We start from the raw sequence: 26,411 nt of genomic DNA, 5'->3' as shown, positions 1-26,411 counted from the left end.
TTTCAGGACAGTTTGGAAGAACTTGTAATTTACCTGAGTTTTAGCATACGGACAGGGCCACTTCCGGCACTGATGGGGCACTTCAGGACTTCTTGTGACCCGGACAAAATGGATGTGAGGCCACTTGTAAAATAGCAAATGTGGCCCAAATATCCCAAAACAAATATGGGCCTGTTGGTGGCAAACATGCGGTGCCCTAGGCAAAGTGTAATCTGGATGGGAACCTAAAGTGGACCATGTGGTAAATGGTGAATATTGCCCAAATGGCACAAAACGAATTCGGGCCACGTTTGGCAGCTTTGGCTAACTTGTGGCCCAGACCTGGCAAACGGGAGCGAACCGCCCAAGTGCCATCATTCCCTGCGGCATGTGGACCGAAACAATTTTGCTATGTGAGCTACTACTTCAGTTCTACCTTGAAATCATTTAAATCAATTGAAATATCCCCAATAATACACAATAGTAAATTTTGATGTTATACTTCTGTATCTGAATCCATTACCTGTATGGAGAATGTTTATACTTTGGTAGAGGACAAAAACATACAAAGCATATTCAGTATTAAATCATTTTGTCTATGTTTTGATGTTACTCTCCTGTCAGGACCAGCAGCATGTCTTTTCACTGATCAGTATCATCACTATGTAAAAGTAAAACATTGACAGAAAGTGAATCTTTATAAAAAGTAACTGGCAGCAAGTTTGTCATGTATTTAGGCGTCATCCTACATATTTAGCAGCTCAGGTCGGTTCAGAAGACGCTGTCAGAACCTGCGATTTAGATGTAAAAAGTGAATAAAATCTTTTTTAAGAAGTGTCTTGAGAGCTGCTGTGTTGGGGGTTTAGTTTGTTGCTGCTGACCCCCCGGAGTCTGTTAGATGACTAAGTCTATAACAGAAACCAGCTCTGAAAGCCTGTCAGATGGTTTCTGTTGTGTTTAACGCTCAGTTCAGCAACAACACACAAACTGAGCATCACCGTCGACCCACAGGAAGATGATCCCGCTGCATTTACGAGCCACATGAGAAGCAAATATGGTTTCTTAAAAGACATTCACATCCAAAATGATGGAAACGTCTTTCTCTTGTTTATTTACTTAATATTTATATATTTTTACAAAATAAAAAAAGGAAATATATGAAACAAAAAGCTAACAAGTCGGCAAGGATCTGAGAAGGAAAAGGAGAAAGCCATCGAACAAACAGGGACTACAGTACTTGTGTTTTTTTATATATGTACAAGACAAGTTTATCCATTTAAATTTTTTTTAAAACGCACAGTACAAAAAGAAAAAATAAATCACTGACAAAAAAAACAAAACAACCCATAGTACAATTCTGTCCATCAGTATTCAATGCTGCAATTTCCTTACAATGTCGGGGGGGCAGGTGGTGGAGCTGGGAGGAGGTGGGGGGGCCTCAGAAACAAAAGCACACACTGGAAGGCAGACTGGGTGTGTATTGGCCTTGGAAATCATTCTGAACATCTCCTGCAGAAGAGTGGGACCCTTTATGCAACGTATGTATAATTCATGGGAACGGTCACTGTACACGTGTTGGATAATGAAAAATCCTGTGCTAGGCGAAAACACAAAGCACCGTACACAACCACGGCCCTGTGTGTACAAACATGCACGCAGTCACATGACAAACACACGGTCCCTCACAGTCCAATCCAGTGAGCTCGCTTATATGTCTTTATATATAATATATCTATATTTGGTAAAAAATAAACTTCACAACTCTACCAATTGAGAGAATTGTTTCTTCAAACTTAAAATGACATAAAAATGAAAAGCAAAACATTTAACAGCAATTAGCCAAACTACTGTGTTTGGATATTTTATGTGGGGATGGAAGCTTTTCCAACTAAATTAAAGGAGTGGGGGAGTTGAGGGTGTGAAATACTAAACCAGTCTGTCCCCCCACCTTCAGGTATTACTTCAAGCCTCCCCATCAGCAAGAAAAAAAGAGGGGGAAAGACAAAAGAAGCACAGGAAATGTTCATTCTTTTAGAAAACAGTTCTATGTTACATACAAGTGAAAGAAAAAGGGAAGGGGCGGAGGGATTAACATTATACAAATTCCCAACACTCAATATTTCACCTCTTGACGGTGTGTTTCTATAACCATTCAGCTCCGATGACTCCTCTGTTCTAAGCCCCCTCCGGTCCCTCCCACCCATCCGTGCATCATGACGGTGCTCGTTCTCTCGGCACAGCACCTCCTCTGACCGCGGTCAGAGCTGCAGGAGTGCTGGGCCAAGAGACGGGGGGAGGGAGATCTCTGCAGGAGGAACAGGGAGTTTTATACGTGGAGATGGTTTTTGCAGGAGGAGCCGTGAGCCCCCTCCTGGCGGCGGTTTGGTGGGAGGGGCCGACAGCGGGTGTTAGTTTGCGCCCCAGTTGTAGCTGTTGTACGCCGACTTGTTGATCTGAGACTTCTGCTGAATGGAAGCGTTCTGGCTGCGCTGCCCAGTGCCGCTCTGTGGAGAGAGAGGAGAGCCGTCACATCGTGTGTTCACTCAAATCTGCTGCAGTTTAATTACATGAGGGACATTTATAAAAAGGCAGGACAGTTTACGGAACAGGATTTGAAAACAGCATTTTAGCTTTAAAGGAGACATATTATTCTTTGATTATTTTATAAGGTATTTTTGTGCCCTCTAACAAAACCATGTAAAGCAACAAACAGCTTGTATAGGCCCAAATGAAACACACCAACTAGAGTTCATTGTGACTGAATCAATTACATTAGGTGTTAAAACACCTTAAGAGAGTTAAACTGAACACAATACAAACTAGAAGTAAAAAGTGCGCATTTTATTTTCTGTATCAACTGCATTAAACTACAGCAGTGAGATCGACCTGCAGCAACAGATGGAGACAAACAACAATTAAAGCCTGTTCACTACCTGTCCATCCTGCTGCAGGTGGTGGTGCAGAATCTGAGAATGGGGTTGTTGGTGCGGTGCCAGGATGTGCATGAACGGGGCAGGCGCATAGCCAGCGGCCGCCGGGGGGTTGATGGGTCCCCCGCTCGCTAAAGCCGAGGGCAGGCTGAAGGAAGCTGCCGGCGTTCCCGCGTGGAAAGCCTGCTTCTCAAATGACTGCAGGAGGAAGTGAGACAAACAGAAGAGACATTTAATGATTTGATCAAATTCTATTGGGGGGGGGGTCCTTTCCTGTGAGGAACATTCATCTCAACATTGACGTTAAGCATTTACCTGCGTCTTTGTGTAAACGGACCCTGAAATATCTGGTACCCCGGTGTTGCTCGATGTCACAGAGACTCCTGCAGAGACACAGGAAACAGGACACAAACCAATACAGGTAAACTAAACATGTAAAGTTGACACAAGATCATGGTGAGATTCTGATCAACATCAATGTCACATGGTTTATTAACAGCAAGGAATCAAATTTATGCAATTCTGTTTGTATCAACACTTTCTCCAATCCACACAGTAACCTAAAAACCAAAGAAAACTACGAGATGGAATGAAGAGAAATGATGGAGGAAGATGGTGTAAGAGCTCATCCGTTCCAGTCACACGGTGGTTTGAGTCTGAAAGTATGTGGTGGTTACTGCTCAGGTTGCTCTCGCACGCACTGACCCCCCGTATCGCCTTGGAAATGCAGAGCGAGGTCAACTGGTGTGCAAAACAAACGACTCTGAACAGGAAAGACTTTCATTCTAATGGTGGTTACATGACACAATGACAACCTTTGTCGCAACTCCTCCATTTGTAGCGAGTCCATTATTGCAGCTTTTCAGGCGAAATCCACATTTAAAAATCTGAAGGAAATCAGAATCCATTTCCCTAAACTAGGAAAACCAAATTCCTTGGTTTGAAATAGTTATTGTTCCCAAAACCCCCCCAGGTATTCAGATTGACATCAGACAATGGAAAAAGCTAATATTCATGTGAAATGATGGAACCAGTAAATTCTTTAGGTCAACTGACTTTTACAATTTTAACACTGTATTCAATCCTCTGCCTTCCATCAATATCTTTGGCAAATGAAAAAACAGCTGATGAGGAGCAGCTCAGGACATCTGCAATGTTATCAGCAACAATTTCAGGGTTTCAAAGTCTCACACACACACACACACACACACACACACACACACACACACACACACACACACACACACACACACACACACACACACACACACACACACACACACACACACACACACACACACACACACACACACACACACACACACACACACACACACACACACACACACACACAGAACTAAGTCTCAAGCTGCCTTCGCATTAGTGAGGATCGTAAAAGTTGGTGCCATTTTCTTCTGTCTTCTTTCATGGGTATAAAATCACTAATTTCTCCAATTCTTATGAAATGTGTCATGGAAATACCACAGTTCAACACAACAGCAGCAACACTGATAATAAAACCCTTTTTACAAAGCAAAATATTTGTTTTCATTCTGGTATCCTGTGTGTGTGCGCGTTTGGATGCAGCTGCTTTGGATGAAGCTCTTCAAACAACTTTATTTTAATCAAGAATGGCAGAATATCTGTTGCCTCGTCTTGGGTTGTAACCAACTTCGCTCACAGGGCAGCAAGCTTGTTACTCTGGAGACCGACAGCAGCAATGACAACATGAGTGAAGAGCAAGCAACACGGAGGGGAAATGGGACGTCATCAACCAGAGTAACTCATCGTCAGTTAATGGTATTCAAAAGCCACATCTAAGCATTATGTCTGATGACAACAGTCTATAACATATCAACCAGATTGGATTGTTGATGAGTTACCCTGGAAGACAACAGGCAACACACACAATGACAAACACAGACTGCCTGTGTGAAAGCACATGTAGTGACAGGTCAACCCACAGGCACAGCTCATCAGCAATGAGGGAAAGGAACGAGAGCGAAGAGGGGGAGAGGGATGGTTGGTGACACAAGGAGGAAGACGGGAGGGACAGGGTTTCTTATTCTCTCCCTCCTTTCGTTTTAATTCGGCATGTGGCGGCACTCACCGACTCCAGGCCCGGTGACAGAGCTGGCTGGCTTGTTTTGTGCAGAAGCGGCAGCGGCCACGGCACTGCCGTATCCGCCCTTACAGAAATCCCCACTCCCTGAAGCCTGGCCCACATCCTCATAGCCTGCAACAGTCAGACACACAGCCGCAGCCCACAGCGTTAGACACACCAGGCAGGGGGAGGCAGACCTGCCTCAAATAGCATTGGCAAATGATTAAGGCGTTTGTTTTAAACTGTGCCACATGGACAGGTTTTACCAAATCATGACAATGCAATTAGTGTCAAGCCCGGCAGGAAACACTATACCTAATAATCGGAGCTTTGACACCAACTCCATTGTCCTGCGTGGCAAAGCCTTCCCATCTAGTACAACAGGCAGGTCAGGTTCAATGCCAACCATCATTTGCAAGTACTATTTGACCCAAGTCTGAGGGGGGAGCAGGTGGGGAAGTGAGGGGGCAGGCAGGGGGTGTGTGTGGGAGGGAGGAGTGAGCTTAAGTTGGGTGATGGCAGAAAGCAGCAGATGGTGCACCTTAGAACAAACAGGTGTTGCACGTGTGACCAAAGGGTTGATACTGAATGATGAATTTAAGCAAGAAAATAAAAAAACAGCATCACTGAAAAAGAAAATAAAAAGAATACAAAAGGCGATGGAGCAAAATCCAGAAGACCACTAGGACAATATGAGACCGCTGAGAGAACAAAGAGGAGTCATATTAGGAGATCTGGGAGAACGATGATGCAACGTTTGTCGATGTGTTTATGATGAACGTGTGTGTAGGAGATGGGGTGAAAGGTGAAGCCCTTGAGCAAACTCCACTTTTAGAAACGATCAGAGCAAGACCTGGAGGCAATCGATAATCCAACCCCTCTGTTAAACATGTATAGCCAGGTACCACGGAGAGCCCCTCCTCTCTTTTCTAATTGGTCTAAATGTCAGCACCATTTATTTTATCATGAGAAGCCATTTATTAAAAGTGACTCACGGTATTATGAAGCAGCTGAGGCATGTTTCTTGCATGTACAGGCGATGCAGATTATTTACAAGATGCAGAAGTATTTCCATTGTCAACATGAGAACATTGTTAAACTTTGAGGTCATCAGTTAAAAGAATAAATACACGAGAATGATTTATGATCCACTCACATTCGTTCTGACACAAGCGTAAGAAAAGTCTCCACAAGCATCGCATTATGCTTGCTGATGCTGCAGAGCGCAAAATGAAAGGTGCACTCCACACCAATGAGAATTCAACAGGCTCCCTGTAATAATCAGTTATTGGTATGCGAGTATACATGACCCTTCTAAACATGCTGTTTCCACATTGTTTAGTGCCTTACCGGTGCTGTATCCATGGGAACCATATCCACTAGCCTGCTGGAAAGGCGTCGCTGAAGCGTTGACGCCGACATTCACACCGTGCTGCTTAGACGAGGTAGGAGCCACCTGAAGGGAAGAAATTTCATCAGGTCAGCGGGAAGAATTAACAGAAACTTTACAGTTTGTGGCATAACGAGAAAGATCGTTATATCTTCCCCAATTTGTACTGTTTTTAATAGCTGAACACAGCAAAAGTTGCGTCAAAGTCATCCACCGTTCTGTGGAATATTAATACGCGCCGCTAAAATCCTGCCACTTGTTTTCCTCGTAATGAGAAAATATTAAAAACACAAGAACCAACTCAGTGTGGGAGCAGGGACACTAATGGACTCCAATCACATTAGCAAAGTTGTGATAAGTCTAAAGTCCTCTCACCGGAAACACAGCAGGTCCATACTGGAAGGTGTTGGGCAGGCCTGGCATGCCAGTGTAGTATGGGAGGCTTGTGTAGCTGTAGCCAGGCGGCAGTGCCGGGTTGAGGAAGGTCTGCTGTGCGGTGTGATGTGTCTGGTTCTGGTTCTGTTGGGTTTGAGCTAATGTGGTGGCTGGAGCAGGCGATGACGCATCACCTCGACCGAACTTTGACAGGTCGCCTGCATGGGAAGGGACAGAGCGTGAAATCACTGAAAGGTATGAAAGAATAAAGGCAGCGTGTTAGAGCAAGAAAATTATCACATTTCAGGTAAACAAAGGACATAAAGACGAATGTTCTGAGATGCCAGAGTTAGCAGGATGTTTAACCATTGAAACATTGAGCTAATCCTCACCAAAACAGATTTATATCCATCCCACTGCCCTTAAAGCATTAAATTCATATCATACCGCTAAGAGCAATAAATAACAATACTGGAAGTGCTTTTTATGAGGCCATGGGATCAATATTATCCTATAAAATTAACGAGTGACCACAGCTAAGTTCACCTTCATCCTGCCAGGCTCAGGTTTCAAAAACCACAAATAAAATTTCAGTAAGTCAAATACATATAGTCAGAATTATCATATAAAATGTGGTTATCAAGCGCTGCGTACACCTTCGACATGCAGCTACCTCCTGAACAAACAAACTAAACTCAACTGTTCATGGACAACGGTTTGTGGATGACTCACCAGAGTAAGGGTTGTTCGTCAGGCCGCCGTCTCTACCAGTCAATGCAGTTGTGGGAGTCGCAAAGGGGATGCTGTAATAATCCTGAGGAGAGATAAAACAAATATATATTTTTCACAAAATACAAATAATGACATATGCCTTTTGAATTGTTGAAGTATTTAGTTGAACATTCACCAGCGGTATTCTTGTCTGAAGCATCTGTAGGTCATCGTAGCCGTACACCTGAGGCTGAGATGAAACAAGAGAGGTTGTAGAAAATTATGAACAAAAATGATCAAATCTGGTAAACACCAGTGACTCTCAGATATTAAATTAACATTGTCTTGAACTTACAGGGTAGGCATGCAGTAGTCCCGGGGCCATGATGTATGGGTTGGGCAGTAGAGGGGGCACTCCAGGTGGCAGGTTTGGAGGTGCTTTCCCTGTACACACAAAACAATACATTGATTTTCTATAGAAGCCAATGCTATAAAATCTAAACACTCAAGTCTGTGCACTAATTATTTATCATTCACATTCCACAAAACAGCCTTGTGGTAGTTTGCCTGCCAGTCAAGCCTTGTGTCAGTGAAGTTGACCTTTAACCTCTTGGATTTCAAATATCATCACTTTTATCTTTACATCCTGTTTAACATTTATCTGAAATAATATCGTAATTGGTGCATTAATTCTACGATTGTGGGTCAGGTGTATGAATTGAGTCTTACACATTCAATTTTTCTGTTGCATCAAGCCAAGCTATGCTGCATCAGTAAATGACAAGACTGCAATAAAACGCCTTTATTTCTGTTCTGGTCTGTGCGAATTGCTTTCTTCTCTCTTTTTGTCCCCACTGACACATGTAAAACATCCTTGGGCCCTTTGAAAGGCACTGTATAAATTCAAGCTATTAATACACCAGTAGAGGGAGCAGAAGGAAAACATGTGAAAGAATGAAAAAAAAGAAGTTTCAGAGAAGCAGCACACTGAGAGCAAGATGAGTCAGAATCATGGAAACACTGCCAGTGATGCAGAGGAAATGAAAACCAATCATCTAATCCCAGACACACTCACACTGGGCTCTTATCAAATATAAGATCACAGTGTGTGGCTGTGGCTCATTTTCAACTCAAACACACCCCAAGGTTTGGTTCAGCACAAAAACGCTAAAGAAGCATAACAAGGAGTCACTTAATAGCAATATAGAATTGTGTGGTCCTAACCCAAGTAAAAAAAGCTACCATTAACTCAGTTTTCCCCCAGTATACAGATGGAATTAGTAGTATTTCATACTGGATGAGTTCATTAAAAACAATGTTGTGCTTGTGTTTTAAGTCCAACCTGAGGATGCTGCAGAGCCGCGTGCAGATGAGGAAGTAGCTGCAGAGGGAATGGCTGAGGCCGCCGTGGAGATGAGAACTGCGGTGGCTGCTGCAGCTTGAGCAGCCATGGAGGCCGCGTTGAGGCCCATGGCCAGACTGCTGACGGGCCCGAGGCCGGAAGGAGCGGAGACTGTGGCACAGCCCACCAAGGAGGCCTGAGGGGCCCCTAGAGACACCTGTGCAGCAACCGCCATTGAGGAAGAGGAGGGGACTGACGAAGAGGGGACGGCTGAGACAGAGGAAGGGAAGGAGGAGGAGTGCAGGCTTGAGTCACCGTCTACGTTTGGATGCTGCGAGATGTGGAGGAAGTAGGGGACAAAGATGCAGTCAGGATTGATGCAATTACATTTCCATTAGTGAACAGTTATCTAATGCTTTCGCCTGTCATCACAGGAAATGCAGCTTTTAAAATGCTCAGACAGATGGAGGGAGATACACTCTCCTGCATAAACATGTTACGGAGCCATTTTATCTCTCTGGTTAAAAAACATCTGATGTTCAATTGCAATGGTTTAATAAAAGTTAAACAAACTACTAGTCCCACATGAGGTTCAGTGTGGACATAAACATGTAAAGAACAAACCATTAAGCTTGTGTTGGATGTCCGGACTGAAGATGGAGCAAGGCTGTTCTGTTGTGATGGGTGAGAGCTGTAAAAATGACAAGAAGGTTCAGACCAGGTTTCACAGATCACATCCCATTTACTGATATTTATGTTTGCCAGGAGGTAATAACTCAAGATATGTTAATTTCCTATGTATTATGTGGGTTGATTTAGTAGCATCTCACTTGTTGTGCTGTGGAGGAGGAAGGGTGCTTGGAGGCATGTCTTCACTGTGCCCCAGAGCACTTAGGGATGTCTGATTGGATGTCGTCATCAAGGAGGCAGTGTCCGTCAAAGTACCCATGCTGGAGACAGAAGCCTGCGTGACTGAATCAGAGGCTTGCTTGATTGAGACTGCAGAGCCTGCTGCAGCTGCAGAGAGGGATCAGAAAAAAAGAAAACAAAACACTGAGTGTGTGCATCTCAAATGCCTCAAAGAGTTTCAACAATGCTTGTAAGAAAAAGAAGAGCTTTGTAAATGGCCACTTACCTTCCACAGATTGCGTTGCTTGCATTGAACTGAAGCCATTCTGTAAAACCAACAATGAAGGTAAGCTCACAGGTTACTATGGAAACAGGCCATTGATATCAAGTGAAGGGTTGAAGGGTGTTGGGCTTTTGGAAACAGTCTTTAAGAAGCTTGTTTGATATTAACCTTAGGTCAGGTTTGAAACCAGTAGAGCATTAAAATGAGCACAACCTAATAAATGAAGAGCTGGAACAATGAGGAGATTGTGCAGTTTATTAAGAGCACCTGAGTATTGATCTCTAAATACGTTGGGGGAATAAAGGGGTGACACAAACTAAAGAAGGAACCTTGAGACTGCTAAAACATGCATTTGACAAAAAGGATGTTGATTTCAATGCTTGAGGGGGTTCTGTATCTTTTACATTCAGCTCACACAGTACAACAAACATCCAACTAGGCTACAGTCTGTTTTTACTGAGCGTTTCAGTCACATAATCTTCAAACTTAGATAGATGCACTGGGATATTTCTGCATCAGACCAAAAGCCTTTCATCTTTTAGGACCAAGTGGGATTTAAGCATGTTGTCCAATGTTGTTTAAATGAAAAAGGGTGAATCTTTGTCCTTACCTTGGACTGCATGTCCTTCTGAGGGGAGGAGGAGACTGAGGGAGGGTAGCGTCGGTTCTGAGGCGCTCTCTGGTCGTACAGGTCCATCTGGCTGGAGTTGGAGAGAGCTGGAGTCGACTCACTGCAGAATGTCATGTTTCAACAAGACCCAAGTTGGACTGTGTTCTTAGAGAACAATCAGTGTTTCTGACTTCTATTTTGAGAGCGTTTTTTGGACCCTAGAACACACATCGTTTCTAATAGATGGTGCAAAAGGAAATGGTGCAGTAATTTTTCAATGCAAATGTGATAGTTGTCCAGCAAGGTGCTCTTACATGGAATAACCAAATCAGTGTACTCAGTTGTTCTAAGGTTTCTTTTGACCTTCGAGGAAGTTAAGATGTTGCTTTTCCTCCTGAAATATTCCAATTACATCAATAGACATGTTTTCTAAGGTGTATTTGTGGTTGTACCAACCTGCTGGGGCTTGTGTAGAGACTGTTCTGAACCTGGTGGGCTGGTGCTGTGGTGGAAGGGGTGGAGTCATACTCTGGTAGAACTGGTTCTGACCCAAACTGCAGCGCTCCAAACTGAAGATTAAGACCTGAAATGTCTGTTGAGCCTGGCATCTCCACTGCCATTGCTGGAATCTGTGGAAGATGTGGAGCATAATGTGATTCTATGCATACATTTTTGAGCAGGAATGAAGACTTTTAAAAACTGTCCATCTATAATGTAGAACAAAATAAGGTCATTTAAATCTTAATGTTACCTTTGTTGTAATGGAGGTCCTCTTCTTCTGTTGTTTGAGTTTGTGTTGCTGCAAAGGCAGTGGACTCGAACCCTGGGCATCAGAAGAACTCGGAGAAACCTGCTGACCGAGAGAAGGGACTGCTGCCATTTTGGGAAGGGATGAAGCAGGCGGAGGCACCGCATGGGGTGAGGATGTTCTCTGTTGGGTTAAGGAAGACGACGAGGGGACAGAGGAGGAAGGAGGCAGGCCTTTGTCATGGAGGAAAACATCCAACATGGACGACGCTGAGGTGGTGGCCTGGTAAGGCTGTCGCTTCGTAAAGGGCGAATGGACCACAGACTCGGGCTGAGTCTTCATATCTGAACAGTGAATGAAGAGAGAACATTAGATAGAAAATCCTGAAAGCCTTTGATCGTCCTACACGTCAATGGTCTTGAACAGAGTATTTTGTTTAGGGTGTGATCTCACCGTATTGTCCAAGTGAGGCGGCACTGGTGTCCCAGGATGAAGGGGTTGTGTTCGGAGGTCCGGTCTGGGAATGCTGGGCTGCCAGCTGGGCCAGTGCCTGAGCGGTTTTATACTGCTCCAGGAACTGAGAGCCAGTGGTCCCTGTGCTGCCTCCTTTAGGGTCTCCCACATCCCCGAATCCCTTGCTCAGCATGCTGACCTATAATAATAGAAGATTATGAGACACTTATCACAATAATGCAAATGTTGCTGCTACACTAGTAATTTTAACATGATGTCAAATGCCCCATCTTTCCCTTGTGGTTACAAAGTGGCTGAGATATAAAGTTGAAGTGATGATTTTGCATTAGTAAGCAAAATCAAAATTTCTTAAAAAATGCTTTGATATAAAACTCTCACCATGCTGTGCTGGGTGTACGGGGTGCTGGAGGATGTTTGGGACAGTGGCGGCCCCTGCTTGGAGTTACTAAAAACCAGTGACTGGGACAAGGAGGGGGGCTGGGTGGCCTCCATGGGGGGGTTTTCTGTCTCTGAGGAGAAGGATGGAGGAGTCTTCCCCAGGAGCACCGCAAGGTCAATCCTAAAGCAAGGAGGAAAAATTACTTATGGCGTAATGGACATTTAAAAAGTGATCTTGTTAACTTGAAACTTAATTTTATTCCAAAAAACTACAATTAATTATGTCAGGACTGCAAATATGTTTACCTTTCATTGTTGATTAATCAAAATTACAAATGGTTTCGTTGGACCAACAACTTAAAAGGTATTCAGTCATAGTTTAAAGATTTCCTGACCTGTCAACCAATTTTGTTGAACAACAATGAATTAATCACCAGAGTTCTGAGCTTAAATTCGTGAAGTTAAATCTAATGTTGACATTGATTTGATATTTTCCTTACTGATAAATTCACAGCTCCAGTTCAACAAGTTAACAGCGATATGAAGGAAATTTCTCTCAACCAGTTCCTGGAAAGGCAATTTGTTGGAAAGTGCAAGTTGTGGTAATAAAGTGCATCAATGACCAACCTCTGTCCTTTGGTGATGGTAACATTCTCCTGAGGCAGCGGCAAGGATGCCACACTGGAGGATGTGAATATCTTGGTCTCTGAAAGCTGGAGAGGAAAATGGAACAAGTTGGAAAAAGTGGAGGTTGGAAGTGCATTCAGAATTAAAAAGGAGAGCTGGTCCTCAGTCAGTGAAACTACATTAAAATCTCTCACAACTTCAAATGTTTTATTAAGAAGTGCTCATATAATCTTATTTTCGAGCATGAGGTGCAATCATGAAGTTAAACCCTGAAACACTCACATCCTCATTCCAGTCTTCAGTGCCCCACTCCTCTGTGGCAGACCTCCAGGCACCTGTGAGTTTAAGATAAAGCGTTTGATATTGTAATGGGCATCGTGAGCGCCAACAGAATGAATAATACATAAAACAAGATGTGAAGGCAGGTTTACCAGGAGCAGAGTCAAACTTCGGTGGGTAATTGGTTCCCTCTCCTGCAGAGTATTCCAACCCTGGAGACAACGAGAGGTGGGGAGATCATAGATGAATGTCATGTACAGATGGTTATACTTTAGTTAACTGTGCACATGGACATCTGGATTTATTAGGAGGATGGCAAGTCTGGGATTTGGTGAACAGTTTGCATGGTTGATGAAGAAAGCATCTGTGTCTAGTATCAAAAAGCGAGTTTTCCCAGACATGATTCTCTAATTATTTGGATGGTAAGCAGATGCTTCACTGATTAGATCAACGTCTCTTATTGGAGGGCAACCTCTGTAAATTAACTTACTAGTCGACTCCTCCAGCTCCATGCTTCCCGTGTTGTTCCAGGTGCTGCCCCCTCCATAATTCTCTTCTGTCTGGGCTGGCTCTGTATAGTCTGCAGGGTTGAATGTCCTGTGAAAGACAGGGACAAAGAAGAAAAGAGTTGAGCCATGAATTCACACATGTACTGACCATTTCCAGTAGCCACAGGTTGGGAGCTCATACACAAATATCTGATGTACATTAATCTTACAAAGTACATCTTCTCTTACGTCAAATTCAAGAACTTTTCAAAGACTTCAATGGCCAATTTTAACTACAATTAAAAAAGGACCCAAGACAGCACAGTTTGTGACACACCTCAAATTTAACTACTGCAAGAACACCAAGATTTAACTAGCAGGGTCAGCAGAGGCTCACAATTTAAAAAAAGGGTTGTGAATGTGTGAACACAGCACAGCAAAAACAATATATTTAAGTTGAGATCTTGAGACAAATTTAGGAGTTCAAGAGCTGAGAGGCAGCAGGAGACATGCAGTTAGCGATATTTAGCCTCGTTATTTAAGTAAAAAAACAAAAAGAAATTCAATTTTGTACTAAACATATAGATTTAAGGACAATGACTCACATCTACTTGTGAAAAAATGTCAAACGCCTTGATTTATCCCCCCTAAGATTTACAAACCTTCAATGAACTGTTTTTAAAAAGGCCAAGTATGACCAAATCTGTCCAGAGGTTTGAAACATTACTTATTTTGATGGGTTTTACTTTCCAGTGCATCCGTACTGTTTTGTCCTTAGCATTACTTTTATCAGTACGCATTTTACTTAATACAGACGTAGTAGGAAGAGAGGAGGAGGGAACGACATGGGACGGAGGTGACACCAGTACTGTCTTTGAGAGTTTGTGCAGTGACATGCAAATGAGGAGTAGTATCTAAATGCTAACTTAGCTGTTCCTCAACAACTCGTTCCGATATTGCACTTCTGTCTTTTTAGTCAAGCCAAACAAGTATATTATTTGTCTACAATCCTTCATGTTCAAATTTAGAGAGCATTTATGGTTTTCATGAATAGATTTAATACTGACTATCAGGCTAGGTAAAATGTATTTGACATCCTCTTAATAGGATGAGGTATAATACTTAGTTTTAATAATGTCTTGAATTACATCATCTCATTTAATGGCACTCAGAAGTCTCCCTAAAGAAAGCAAGAATAACAGACACACCGGAGGCAATTCACTCACCTCTCACCTCCAGCAATATCATATGTGGGCCCCTTATCAATCTGGCTTTAGAGGAAAAATAATGGCAACAATTACAGGAAGCAAAACAGAGTAAACGTTGAAGATTTTGTTTTTTAGACCACCATCCTTGAGCAGCAGCATCTTAAGCAAAATGCTTTTAATCTACCTGTGTCAGTGCTGTAACAAACACACCACACGTCTTTCAGTCACTTTGCTATGCAAGGCAAGCCGGTGTGCTTCTCATTACGGTTCAAGAAATCCAACTCACCAGAAGTGTACACAATGCAACCACAAATACAAGCGGTTGCTTGAAGAAGGCATGAGTACATGTGGTAATCCTACTCATACATGTGGTGTGTCCTGAAGTCTACTAATACAATCATTTCACTTTCTTGCTATACAACTCTACTTGTTACAGACATTCAAACTTTACATAATGATGCATATACTTTTGTGAAAATCTAGACCAGCTTAACTTTTAACTGTCTAAAAAATAAATCCTCTTTCTGGGGATGTGCAACTACAATTCTACAGTTCCTGTAGCCGTGTCATAAAATACATCAAAATTAAAAATGCTAATATTTGCAAACAAGGAGGGGCCTGTAAGGATACAACAAACTCCCATCTCTTCCCTAAGCTTCTTCTCAGCTAATTCAACCAGAGAATTCAAATACAAAGGCTGCTAATAGTTACCCCAAAGAAACGGAACTGTAAATGAGCCAACAAACGCTTTGCTACAACTGCAAACCACTGGCTGCATAATGAATGGAGCTGTGTTCTCTCGTTCTTAGCAATATCTTGTCCCAGTGTTGAAAATCTCCTTTAACACCATTGGTGAAAACATGATGCTTTCCATATTTAAAAGCCAATAATTTTTTATTTTCCCTTGTGGAAATAAAAACTAAAACGGATATATTTTTACTGTAATTATCAACTCCTATCATTCCATCAGTAACAAATTAAGTAATAATTTCCCATGAGAGCTCGCAGTATCCATCAAGTTGGATTTAATGCATGCAAAGATTTATTTTGCAGAAAATATGTGCGCGAGGTGAAGGATACAAGCTGCCTTAGCATCATTTCGAAAGCAATAGCACAAGGTACCGATGACAACACACACACACACACACACACAAAGCTTTTCACACCATCATCATCATCTCGCACAGTAAAAACCTGATCAAACACCTGATCTGTTTAAAGGCGGCTTCCTTTAAAGCTTTGAGTGCTTCTTTAAATAACTTTGTTTAAATGACACTGAAGCCAAGCTGATAAACCGTGACTGTTGGCAGCAGGAAGCAAAAGTGATCACAGATCTTGTGGTGGGAGTTTAGGTTACATGAAAACACATGAGCTTGCAACACGCGCGACTTCAGGCGGGAAGCCCCCTCACCACACACCGCTCTCCGGACATGCATGTCAATATTTGGGTCAGACGGCGATTGTGTGTACGACCGCTTTAACGCGTGCTATGCAAGCAAAGCTCTTCCACCTCATGAGCCTCTGTGTACCAATGTATTTTTATGGAGCTCACACTAGCTTTGAAGTACATATTCAATACTTGTTTTAGTAAGAGAAAATAATCTTCCGCCTCCTCCTGGTTAAAGCTGCTCAGCTCTTGACCTCCCTGAAGAAAAACGCATTATGTCACATACACTACTTCAGCACACCCCAGGGGGATTTTTTAAATCTCTTCCTGCAGAGTAACACTACATTACACTTGACTGATCATCAACAAACAAATCAAATTTGTTGTAACAACTGGCGGCCTACTGTAATGCTGCCTATTAAATTACAATGACGTGAATCAAGAACGCCACCACAGTTGAGAAAAGTGCATCATCTGTTATGACACCTTCTGGTGAAGATTCCAGCTCATAAACTGAATAAAGCTCCAGCTTAAAGCCAGAGAGCAGAGACTGAAGTTAGCTAGTTGGCTCCCTGACACTCCTCTCAGTAGGTTTATCCAAATTTCACTCTAAATAAAATGGGTATACACCATACACTCTCTGAAGAGTCTTATTCAGCCCACACAGTTGCATCCCATTGGTTAACGTATGTCCTTCCTCCTTTGGATTAGGGCTAAACAATAGGCTGGGGTCCTGCTCTCTGGTGACCATGGCAACAGGTAAAAGTGGAACAAAGGACCCACTGGTTTTAGGCAACGCAGGTGTTCCCTTACCCCATGCCCTGCGCTGAAAATCGGCCTCCTCGCCGTCCAGATACTCCTGAGGAAACAATGACAGCTTACTTAAATGTTTAATTTTAAATAGTGACATAAGAAAGACTGGCAGCATTTCATGTAAAAATAAAACTCAAGATTAAGGCTGTGCGATATGACAATACTATGATGATAGAGATGATCGTTTCATATTATTCTCCATCATTTATTGTGATGTGCCACAAATTACACCAATATTTTTCATACTTTGGATGATGCTTTGTGTTCTCCAACACTGTGGAGATGCAGGTTTTACTAACAAACATAATGGAGAGTGAACATGACACAAATGGGGAATTATGAGGTGGGGCTATTTCTGTTGCATGTATGTAGTTTGGGTATGAAAAGCCTGACACGGACCAGAAAAATGTACTTTGCAAATTAAAACATGGCCCCAATTTACCCGGACGAGAAAAGGTAGGGATAACAAGTAACGGTATGAGGAGACGAAACTGCCTCCATCTGAAATATATTGGTCATATCACACAGCCCCACTCAACAACCTTGTTTTGATTCAATACATTACCTTGACCAAAGAGTCTGACCAAAGACAATTACAGCCACTTACCGACAGTCCCTCTTCCTCTGCCTCTTCCCCTTCGGCCTCGCTCGGCTCCTCTTCCAACTACTCCAGCCTTGCCGCCATCCAAGCCATTCTCCTGACCACGAACTGGAGTTAAGAGGAGAGACAACGGCATCAAGTTCAGACACAAACCAGCACACAGATATCCAAATAGCCATTTTATAGAGAATTAAGTAAAGTGCGAGAGCCCAAATAGCCTCTCATTCAAAATAAACAAAGACTCTCCTACTGGCTATGATTTGCTCTGGTACACACAGTAGGTGGTAACGCAGACACAGGCAAATAAACAAAAGCTTTAACATAAAAAACAATAGATGAGTAACTGCAGCTGTGTTGGCAGAGATGGAACACACAAAAGCCAACTTGTAAATAGCCCTGGTATAGCAGACTTTAGTTGCAGTGAGGCAGAGGATAATGATGCTGACCTATGACATGTGGCTTCCCTCAAACAAAGATGTGTGGTGATGCATCTTTAAATATTTTAACATGATTTCATGCAGGTGATGTCATGAAACAGCTGTTTTTAATAGACTTTGCATTTTATTCCTTCAGCAATTCTGTGAAATCTTGGTAACTTTTCACATCTTGATCTAACTTTATCTAAAAAAAAACAAAACAGTTATTAACTTTGAATCAGATGAAGTCTGTATTGTGGAATTAAGTCCCTCAAGGGTCAGTTCTTGGTGCACTATATGTTGGCAGTTGACCCCATTGTTCAGCAATATAACAATTCTTATCACACCTATGCTGATGACAAAGTTATACATGTCTGTGTCTTACAATTTCAGCCGAGTGCATTGATGATATCAAATATTGGTTGGCCAAAATAATTAAAAAACAGGTTCTATTAGAAGTGCAGCAATCCTCCGCCCGCACACAAGGCTCTGGTCAGATTTAGTTATTACGCAGATATCCCATCCAAATGACTATCTAGCATTGATATTGAGGGTAAAATGCTCCCATTTAGTTTTGAAAGCAAGTATAAATAATAAGTTAAGCCATAATAAAAAAAAAATCACGGTAAACACTCACACTCTCGTCCCCTGCTGGCTCCACGGCCCTTGCGTGGAGCTCCACCCCGACGACGTGCAACATCTTTCTCTCCTCCTTTCTCCCGGTTCTCTTTTCCTTCCTCTCCGGTTTCTGCTTGGCTGGTCTCCTTCTGGCCGGACACCCCTTTCTTCTTCCCCACCATTTCCCAAGAGTCCTTAGGAAAGGAAGCAAAGACAGAACCACAGTGTTAAGTCAGCGTACTGCTGCACTTATTGACTGTGTACAGAGTCACCAAGAAAAATAAATTAAAAAAAACTCTTTAAAAAAAAAAGGTGATTCAAGACTAGTGTATGTGAATATTGCTGCCATTAGAACAGGACAATATACCCTGCTAAAAAACTAATAAAAAGGAATAAACCATATACAAGTATATATGCAATATATGTATACAATACATGTATAGGTTTTATGATGATCTAGAGTCAGTATGACACTGACTTGTGATACTGATGGGTCATCAGTTTAAATAATACTAGGCCTACACTTGCAGCAGTGACATACTGACCAAAAGGAGAAGTATAGAAAGGTGTTAACACTGAATTTCTTAGCGCAACTTTTTACATTTATATGCAGTATGGTCTGAAATAGGAAAACAAGACTTCTCCACATACCGTTCTATACCTTCACAGGAGCATTACTTGCAGAACATAAACTGTTCATTACTATATATTTATCTAACCCAGAGTAGCCCTGATTTATCCAGAACCAGGCCCTCACAGTGCTAAGCCCTCAAACAAAGCCAGTACTCACAGTGTCCGGGCTACCCTCCAGCAACACGTTAATAGCTCTGTTGACATCCCCGTTGCAATCGTGCAGTGCGATCATGGACTCATCCTGGTCTTTGCCTGTGATGTCAATCAGCTGGAAAAGAGGGAGTAGCATGATCAAACATAAACAGGACCCCTGGATGAAACTCCTAGCATCTCATCTATCAAAGGGCTCTTATGCAGAATGTTTAAAAATATACATTTCAGGATATAGCAATATGCAAAATTAAACGCAAGTTCTTCCACTGTAGGAAATATGTAAAATATCTCAGTAAAAAATTATTTCAGAAAACAGGTTTAGCTACAAAACTGCCAGCAGAGATTCTGTTTCTTGGTCAGGACAGCAAGGTTAATTTCCCATAAAGACTGAAATCATGACCTCTTCCACTTTCTCTGAAATTATTACAGAGTATCATCAACTACGCAAAAATCCTTATCAAATGGTGAAATCAGGAGCTTTTAGACATATTGGGTTCTTGCTTAGTTTTTTTACTTAGATGCAAACATTAGTGTAGGCAGAGCACATAATTTTGTCAGATTCTCTATAATGATACTGAAGATAAATTTAAAGCCATATGGGTATGATAAAGTGGTTATCTGGCTTAAATATAGATATGTAATGAAATCTATGATGGAGCTGAGCTAGAGCAGATCAGTATTTTGTCTAAAGTATAAAAAATATTTTTAGCTAAAAAAAAATAGACATTTATATATCCTTTCCTATCATTACAATAGTTAATTCGCATAATTTACAATATCTTTGAATAGTCTTTCCTTGAGAATATGATGATTGACAATCCACCCATATAGCCTTGAGATTTCGCATTGAATGTTGTCACTAAGTTTCTCTGCTTGATTTCTGACAAACCAAATACACAAAGCATTATATAAGAGACATGCTTGTTCACTCAATACAGACAACAGATGTAATACTACATGAATCAGTGCTAAACCACATAAATCCCCTCGACCCCTTTTCACATAAGAATGAACAACTGCACAGGAAAGCTACGTGTGGAAGAATTGGGACAACAGGAAGCTGTGCATCTGCTCACCTGTTTGACCTTCTCTTCAAAGTCGGCATCATTGTGGTCTGAAATCATCTGCGCGAGTCGGATCTGCTCTGCGGTGGCCTGTTCCAAGAAGAGGGAAAGATCCAACATCATGTGTCAACAAGAAATGACCCACGCATTGTTTGCTATTGACACACTTTTCTTTGCTATTCTGTCCTGGCAGTGGGCAGAGATGCTGTGTCCACTTGAGGCCCACTCAGTGTAAGACTACATTTACATTAGTGTCACCATAGTTGGACGCACTGCCGCCAGTGGCTACTTAACTTCTTGTTGGACTCTACAAGAGTAGTCTAGATAGTAGCTGTAATCCCAAAGCCGAAAATCAGGGATTCGCTTTGCAACGGTCAAAATATGGTGTTACTGTCCCGATTAGCCCGTAGCACGTTCTGAGCTTTAGTCAAGCTAAGAAACTTGTCAAATGGGTATTTTATAGAGTTGTAACTGATACGTTATATTGATTAACTGCCCGAGCTATTGTATGCACAATTTTACATTTTAAATATTAAAAGATTCTTGATTTGACAACAGTGATTCCTGGTGAAAATCATCTTGCATCTGGGCAGCACGACAGGTGTTGAGAGTGAGGGTACCTGAGGCCTCTGCTTGTGCTGTGTCTGGCTCTGTGTCTGTCCCTGTGTCTGCTCCCAGCTGCCCCGGGCTCGGTTCCCGCCCATGGACGTCATCATTTACAGTATATACAAATAACAGTATTTACAAAGGAATAACACCTAAGGAGAGAAAAGGTGAGAGAGGCGTTAGAGAACGTGTGACCCATTTATATCACACACACACACACACACACGTCTAGTGCACATGGAACATCTCTTCCTCGAACTGACTGGTAGCTTATTGCCAAGTGGGGGGTGCTCAGAGATAACAACGGGACATCAGCAGCTTTGATTTCGAGACGTCTGGGGCTGTTTCAGTCCATATCTGGGCCAATGTCTCCAACCTGAGCCAGCAGAGGGTTCGACCCGCGGAGCCAGAGTGCCACGGTTCACTGGGGTGTTGATGCACACCACGCGCACAAGTGCATAGTAAAGCTGATATTTTCTACCTCTTGAGAATATTATGCAACACCATCTATATCAAAACAACCCCGGTGCCGTTTCCCAACCTATATTGGGAAACGAAAATTGATCAAACCGCCGATAATTGATAGATGCACGGGGAATTTGGCATCAAAATGAGGATGAGAGGATACAAACACATTGAAATCAATCAGCCTCATCTCTTCACGACACTAAACTGTTAGCCTAGCTATCTCCGCTACTCCTTAATCTTGCAAACGTTACGTAAAACCCTGTGTGGGCTAGCACACAAACAAGGCTAAAAACCAGGCCCCGTCGGGCACATCTAATACCAGCAGCCAGCCACATGGCCAAAATGCTAGCCAATTGGCTAATACTCGAAGGGAAGACAACCAGCTTACGAGTCCTGGTGGGTTTCCGCTTCTCGCCGCTTCACCTCATGGCGACTACGATGCTAACTCTAACAACCGCCAGCTAGCCCGCTAACCAAGCAGCGCTAACTGGCTGTGTAGCGCTGGGCTGTTAGCATTAGCCAACTAAGCGTGGTTGTCAACAAGTTAACTAGCCAGTCAACGGCTAGCGAGCAGCGGAGCTCTCGCGTCCCACCGAACAAAACCCCAAAACGCCCATGTCACTGCTAGTTGTCTGCTAACGGCTGGTAGCCATGCTAACTCCGCGACCTAACGTCGTCCCGGCTAGCTACGGCACGCTAGCTAGTTAGCCACGTTAGCTACAGCAGCGCCTTTATAAAACTGCACCGCTGCTCTGCATCAGTTCCCAACCAGCGCGGCCCAAGTGTGACCCGATCGGCCGGGCTCTCGACGTGGAAAACACCGAGGATGATAACAGGCCCGCAGGCCCCTAACATGAAAATACATAATCAGGCGATACTGACCAGAAACCCGGCTCAATATCAACCCAGCTACACCACCGACCGACAAGTGGCCTCGCTGTCGACCTTCGAGTCGGATCTGAGGACAGGATTTCTTGATCCCCGAGCCCCGAGCGGGTGTCACTAAAGTCGAGGAAACACAACGGAGCCGACTCGCTGCCACAACAAGCGAGAGCCAGTGAATTTACCTGTTTCTTCTCCACTCTGACACCACGGAGAGCCGCGTCACGTGGTTCGCTCCGCGCTGAGAGGAAACTGGAGCCACAACATGTGATCACGGTCTGATACACATTTATATCACCGACCAGGGTCTGTCAGTGCTGCTGCTGGACAACAGACAGGAAATACAACAACAAAAAAAAAGATTAATGTTATGATCCACGGGAGATTTCACTCCACGTGTTACAACAACACGAGAGACAAAGAGATGCAGAGAAACGGATGAAAATCAAATAATGGAAAGAAAAATAATCACATATACAGAACAATACCTGTTAGCTAGACTCTATAAAGGAATTGTGTAAATACTAGAGAAATGTAGTTTGTATTGTATAAATATAAGTGTATAAATATATATAAGTATACATGGATGCTTGATATATATATATTTATTGATGTATTTACACTCACTATATTCTACTTATATAGTAAAATGTCATAGCTACATAAAAGAGATATACATATGGAAAATAATACATATTTATAAGAATTATAAACGTATATTTTAATATAATAATAGAGTAAAATATGTTATTACCACTGATTCTAATATAATAATGATAATAATTACATAAGGTACTGTTTCAATAGGCAACAGTTTTATAGCCAATAAGAAAAATCATAATAATAATAATAATATTCCCTTTGTGTGTATCCAGTTTTGTACAAGATGTAACAATATATAATTCCAAATATTTATAGTATTGATACGAATAGATTGTAGGTGAAATATTTGAAGCACCACACATAGAATGAAAATAAACTCCAGGCAGGTTGTAAGACGGGACTGGTCCCTACACAGTTATTACGGTAATGTCGAGCGTCGTAAATGAGCTGCAACTGTCGTTACTCTCGGAGCTAGCACAAGCTAAACTGCGTAATTTCACGCAAGATGTCGACGAGCGTGAACAGGAACATTGGTCCAGTCACCGCGTAGTTATTTATCTGTTTAATAAAACCACCTTAAAGCTGCGGTGGGAACAGCAGCTCCTCTTCTGCGCTACAGGAAGTTTTGCTATTTTCAAAATGGACCGACTGTTAGCTACGATGCTAACGAAGCAACACAGCGTTGAGCGTGTTTGCTAGCGAGCTGATCGACCTGTGGATGAAGTGAACACACTGACAGCAAACATGGCCGAGTCGGCCCCTCTCTCGGGGGTTAATGTCGTTTTGGTCATGGCCTATGGAAGTCTGGTAAGATGCTAAGTTCTGGCTGCTAGCTGCTAAGCGCTCATGCTATGATGCTAACCTAAACAACAATGTGCTGTTATTGTGTGTCTACAGGTGTTTGTGTTGTTGTTTATCTTCGTCAAGAGGCAGATCATGCGGTTTGCAATGAGATCCCGGCGGGGACCCCACGCACCCATCGGCCACAACGCACCCAAGGTAAAGCGGGTGTCCTCCTTGTGCTGTTAAATACACATCACCCACTGCTGCTGCCATAGTTCGTGTGTCTGTGTGTTTATTCTGAATGAACTGTTCTACAGGGTCTGAGGGAGGAGATCGACTCCAGACTCTCCAAAGTGCAGGAGATCTGCTTCGAGCCCCGTCTCCTGTCGGAAGAAGACGACAGACTGAAGCAGGGATTACAGATCAGTGAGTAATATTTCATCTTCATTTAATACATCTCTCTGTGCTGCATATTCTCCATTTTGTGTAATAAAACCCCCAAAAACCTGTTTTGTACTTCACAGGCTGCTACAACTACCTGTACAGAATGAAAGCTCTGGATGCAATCCGTGACTCAGGTAAACTTGTTCAAACTTATTGATACTTGCAGGATTTCAGCTGATTACATAATTCTCACACACTCACATACAATCATCATCTCTCATATCCTCTTAGTTGAAATTCCTTTTCTTCAATAACAATCTGAAACCTGTACTTTTTCCACTTCCTTTCGTCGAAATTATATATTACACATGTTTTTTTTTTTTCTTGGTTTTTCAGTTACGCAATTTCTAACCTTCACTTCTTGTTCCTTCCTGTTTTGGATCTCAGGAATTCCTCTGCAGGAGATAAGCCGCAGTCCCAGTGCGTTTACAGGACGCAACTTCAGGAGCTGGCTGCTGGAGCTGCGCAACTCCCACTCGCTGATAAAGAGCAGCCACAGTGCGCTGATTGACCGCTTGCTCGAGGGCTACGACAGCGCTCGCCACGGAACTGGGGTGTGTCCGGGTTTTTTTTTTGTGACTGTCTCTTACTTTGTTAATCTTTCACTAAAGTCCGGGTAATAGACACTAAGTAGTTTACTCAGCAGTGAGCCGTAAACTGAGGTTTCAGACACGTATCATCTATTTGAGTTGAACAAATGCTCATTTTTCTATCTATAAAATGCATTTAGGGATTTTTAGGCGAACGTTTGCGCACATTACATCATAACTACCTTTTTCACATCCTTTTTTCGACGGCATCTACCCCCCACACTTAGTTAATGGATTCTTGGCGAAGCCCGTGCAAAAATAGCAAAACATAATATGGTACCTTCAAGTTATTTCATTAGCTGTTGTAACATGTTACTGACTTGACCTCCACTCTGTGTTCCAGGTATTTGGGGAAGCCGAGTTTCTGGAATACCAGCAGGCTCTCGATGAACTCGCTGATGTGTGAGTGCCGGTTCAGACTTGACATTGTTTAAGTGGTTTTAACATGTGTTCGGTCTTCACTGCACACAGTGACAGGGTGGGGCGTGGTGCATGTAATTACCTCCAGAGTTTTAACTTGTGCGAAAATTCAAGTGATGGGAGAAAAGACTAAATGACATTTTACAACAAAATCGTAACAAAATGGAGGATTGAGTTAAATTGTGCTGATTTATTAAATATATCTTATGATCTGTGGAATATATAGAACTGTAGATGGATGTAATTTGTTGGAGCCAAGAATTCAAACTTGAATCCATTTGCCAGTGGGATTCATTACATGTACAAAGTTAGCTTCAGGCAGTAGTATCCATTTTACAGAGCTAACCTTTCCATGTGTTTTCTCTTTCTGGCCACAGGGTGAAGGCCTATTCCAGCACCACCAGTCTGGACCAGCATCATCAGTCGGCAGCCAAGGACCTGACGGGGTCTCCCGTTCGCAGCACCCCCTCCACCATCCAGGTCACCTACCTGCCCTCCACCGGCCAGCGCAGCAAGAGGCCCAAACACTTTCTGGAGCTCAAAAGCTTCAAAGACAATTACAACACGCTGGAGAGCACGCTGTGAAACACGTTGGTGTGGTGTGTGAGCATGTGAGTGCTCAATGGTGACACAGCCTACTGGGAAGCAAGTACTTGTAACAGACTCTAACTTAGTTTTCAAAGTGAGCTGTGGAATTTTGAAAGCTTCCCCACGATCTACGATAAGTTCTGAACGACAAAAGACTTTTTTCAGAAAAATATGTCAAGTCAAACAATTGTTCAAATCTTGCAGTCACAAGATTTCCTTCCTCTCATTCTGATGATGCACGCGTTACACCAAAGCCTTTTATTTCGGACCTGATGAGTGTGTTCAGAGGACAAACATGATTGTAGCTCACATGGCAAGATTTTCATTGTCACTTTTGTAGAAATTACAAATCACCCGTATTCATCTGTATTTGTATTTTTCATCAACAGCCCAAATGTAAATATGAATGTTCCATTTGATTTGTTGTGTTTGTGGACATGTAAGATATTTATATGGATGGTTATTTTATTGATACTGTGTGATTTTTGTATTCATGTGAGGTTGTTTACTTTGTGGTTTGAGATAAAAAAACAAACTTCTTAAATACACTTCATTACGTTCACAGTC

General features: G+C 42.5%; 2 protein-coding genes across 10 annotated transcripts; one reads left to right on the top strand and one right to left on the bottom strand.

Moving 5' to 3' along the window:
* Nucleotides 1–1,208: 1,208 nt before the first annotated feature.
* Nucleotides 1,209–22,755, bottom strand: ubap2l (ubiquitin associated protein 2-like). Of its 9 annotated transcripts, none has more exons than XM_035182907.1 (30): nt 22,602–22,755; nt 21,081–21,218; nt 20,473–20,550; nt 19,401–19,511; nt 18,630–18,804; nt 17,583–17,684; nt 16,976–17,021; nt 14,794–14,838; nt 13,570–13,676; nt 13,232–13,291; nt 13,083–13,135; nt 12,801–12,886; nt 12,174–12,354; nt 11,775–11,973; nt 11,325–11,665; nt 11,030–11,202; nt 10,574–10,694; nt 9,967–10,006; nt 9,662–9,848; nt 9,456–9,522; nt 8,832–9,162; nt 7,845–7,933; nt 7,686–7,739; nt 7,511–7,592; nt 6,779–7,026; nt 6,364–6,469; nt 5,020–5,145; nt 3,225–3,292; nt 2,913–3,107; nt 1,209–2,483 (listed from the first exon to the last, which is right to left on the bottom strand). In XM_035182907.1, the coding sequence occupies exons 2-30, from the start codon at nt 21,174–21,176 to the stop codon at nt 2,388–2,390; spliced, it is 3,663 nt and encodes a 1,220-aa protein (XP_035038798.1). In that variant the 5' UTR covers nt 21,177–21,218; nt 22,602–22,755; the 3' UTR covers nt 1,209–2,387. The 9 variants fall into 9 exon arrangements, with proteins under 9 accessions (XP_035038798.1, XP_035038799.1, XP_047200086.1 ...); XM_035182908.1 differs by having other exon boundaries at nt 6,779–6,996; XM_047344130.1 differs by having other exon boundaries at nt 10,574–10,664.
* A 675-nt stretch (nt 22,756–23,430) lies between these two features.
* Nucleotides 23,431–26,392, top strand: LOC118124976 (protein C1orf43 homolog). Its single transcript, XM_035183239.2, has 7 exons — nt 23,431–23,826; nt 23,917–24,018; nt 24,120–24,228; nt 24,327–24,380; nt 24,634–24,800; nt 25,180–25,238; nt 25,634–26,392. Exons 1-7 carry the CDS (start codon nt 23,764–23,766, stop codon nt 25,839–25,841), a joined length of 762 nt encoding a protein of 253 aa, XP_035039130.1. The 5' UTR covers nt 23,431–23,763; the 3' UTR covers nt 25,842–26,392.
* Nucleotides 26,393–26,411: the final 19 nt, after the last annotated feature.

The sequence above is a fragment of the Hippoglossus stenolepis genome, chromosome 17 (assembly GCF_022539355.2).
Source record: "Hippoglossus stenolepis isolate QCI-W04-F060 chromosome 17, HSTE1.2, whole genome shotgun sequence".
Classification (NCBI taxonomy): Eukaryota; Metazoa; Chordata; class Actinopteri; order Pleuronectiformes; family Pleuronectidae; genus Hippoglossus; species Hippoglossus stenolepis.
The sequence above is the reverse complement of the archived record's forward strand: the minus strand, read 5'-3'. Positions and strand labels throughout refer to the sequence as shown.

Excerpts from the sequence above, each read along its gene's own strand:
- ubap2l (XM_035182907.1), bottom strand. The coding sequence starts at position 21,176 with ATGATGACGTCCATGGGCGGGAACCGAGCCCGGGGCAGCTGGGAGCAG. Across the intron at positions 7,934-8,831 it reads CGGCTCTGCAGCATCCTCAG|GGAAAGCACCTCCAAACCTG; the intron begins GTTGGACTTAAA and ends TTGTGTGTACAG. Across the intron at positions 6,470-6,778 it reads ATGGACCTGCTGTGTTTCCG|GTGGCTCCTACCTCGTCTAA; the intron begins GTGAGAGGACTT and ends TCTTCCCTTCAG.
- LOC118124976 (XM_035183239.2), top strand. The coding sequence starts at position 23,764 with ATGGCCGAGTCGGCCCCTCTCTCGGGGGTTAATGTCGTTTTGGTCATG. Across the intron at positions 23,827-23,916 it reads TCATGGCCTATGGAAGTCTG|GTGTTTGTGTTGTTGTTTAT; the intron begins GTAAGATGCTAA and ends GTGTGTCTACAG. Across the intron at positions 25,239-25,633 it reads CTCGATGAACTCGCTGATGT|GGTGAAGGCCTATTCCAGCA; the intron begins GTGAGTGCCGGT and ends TTCTGGCCACAG.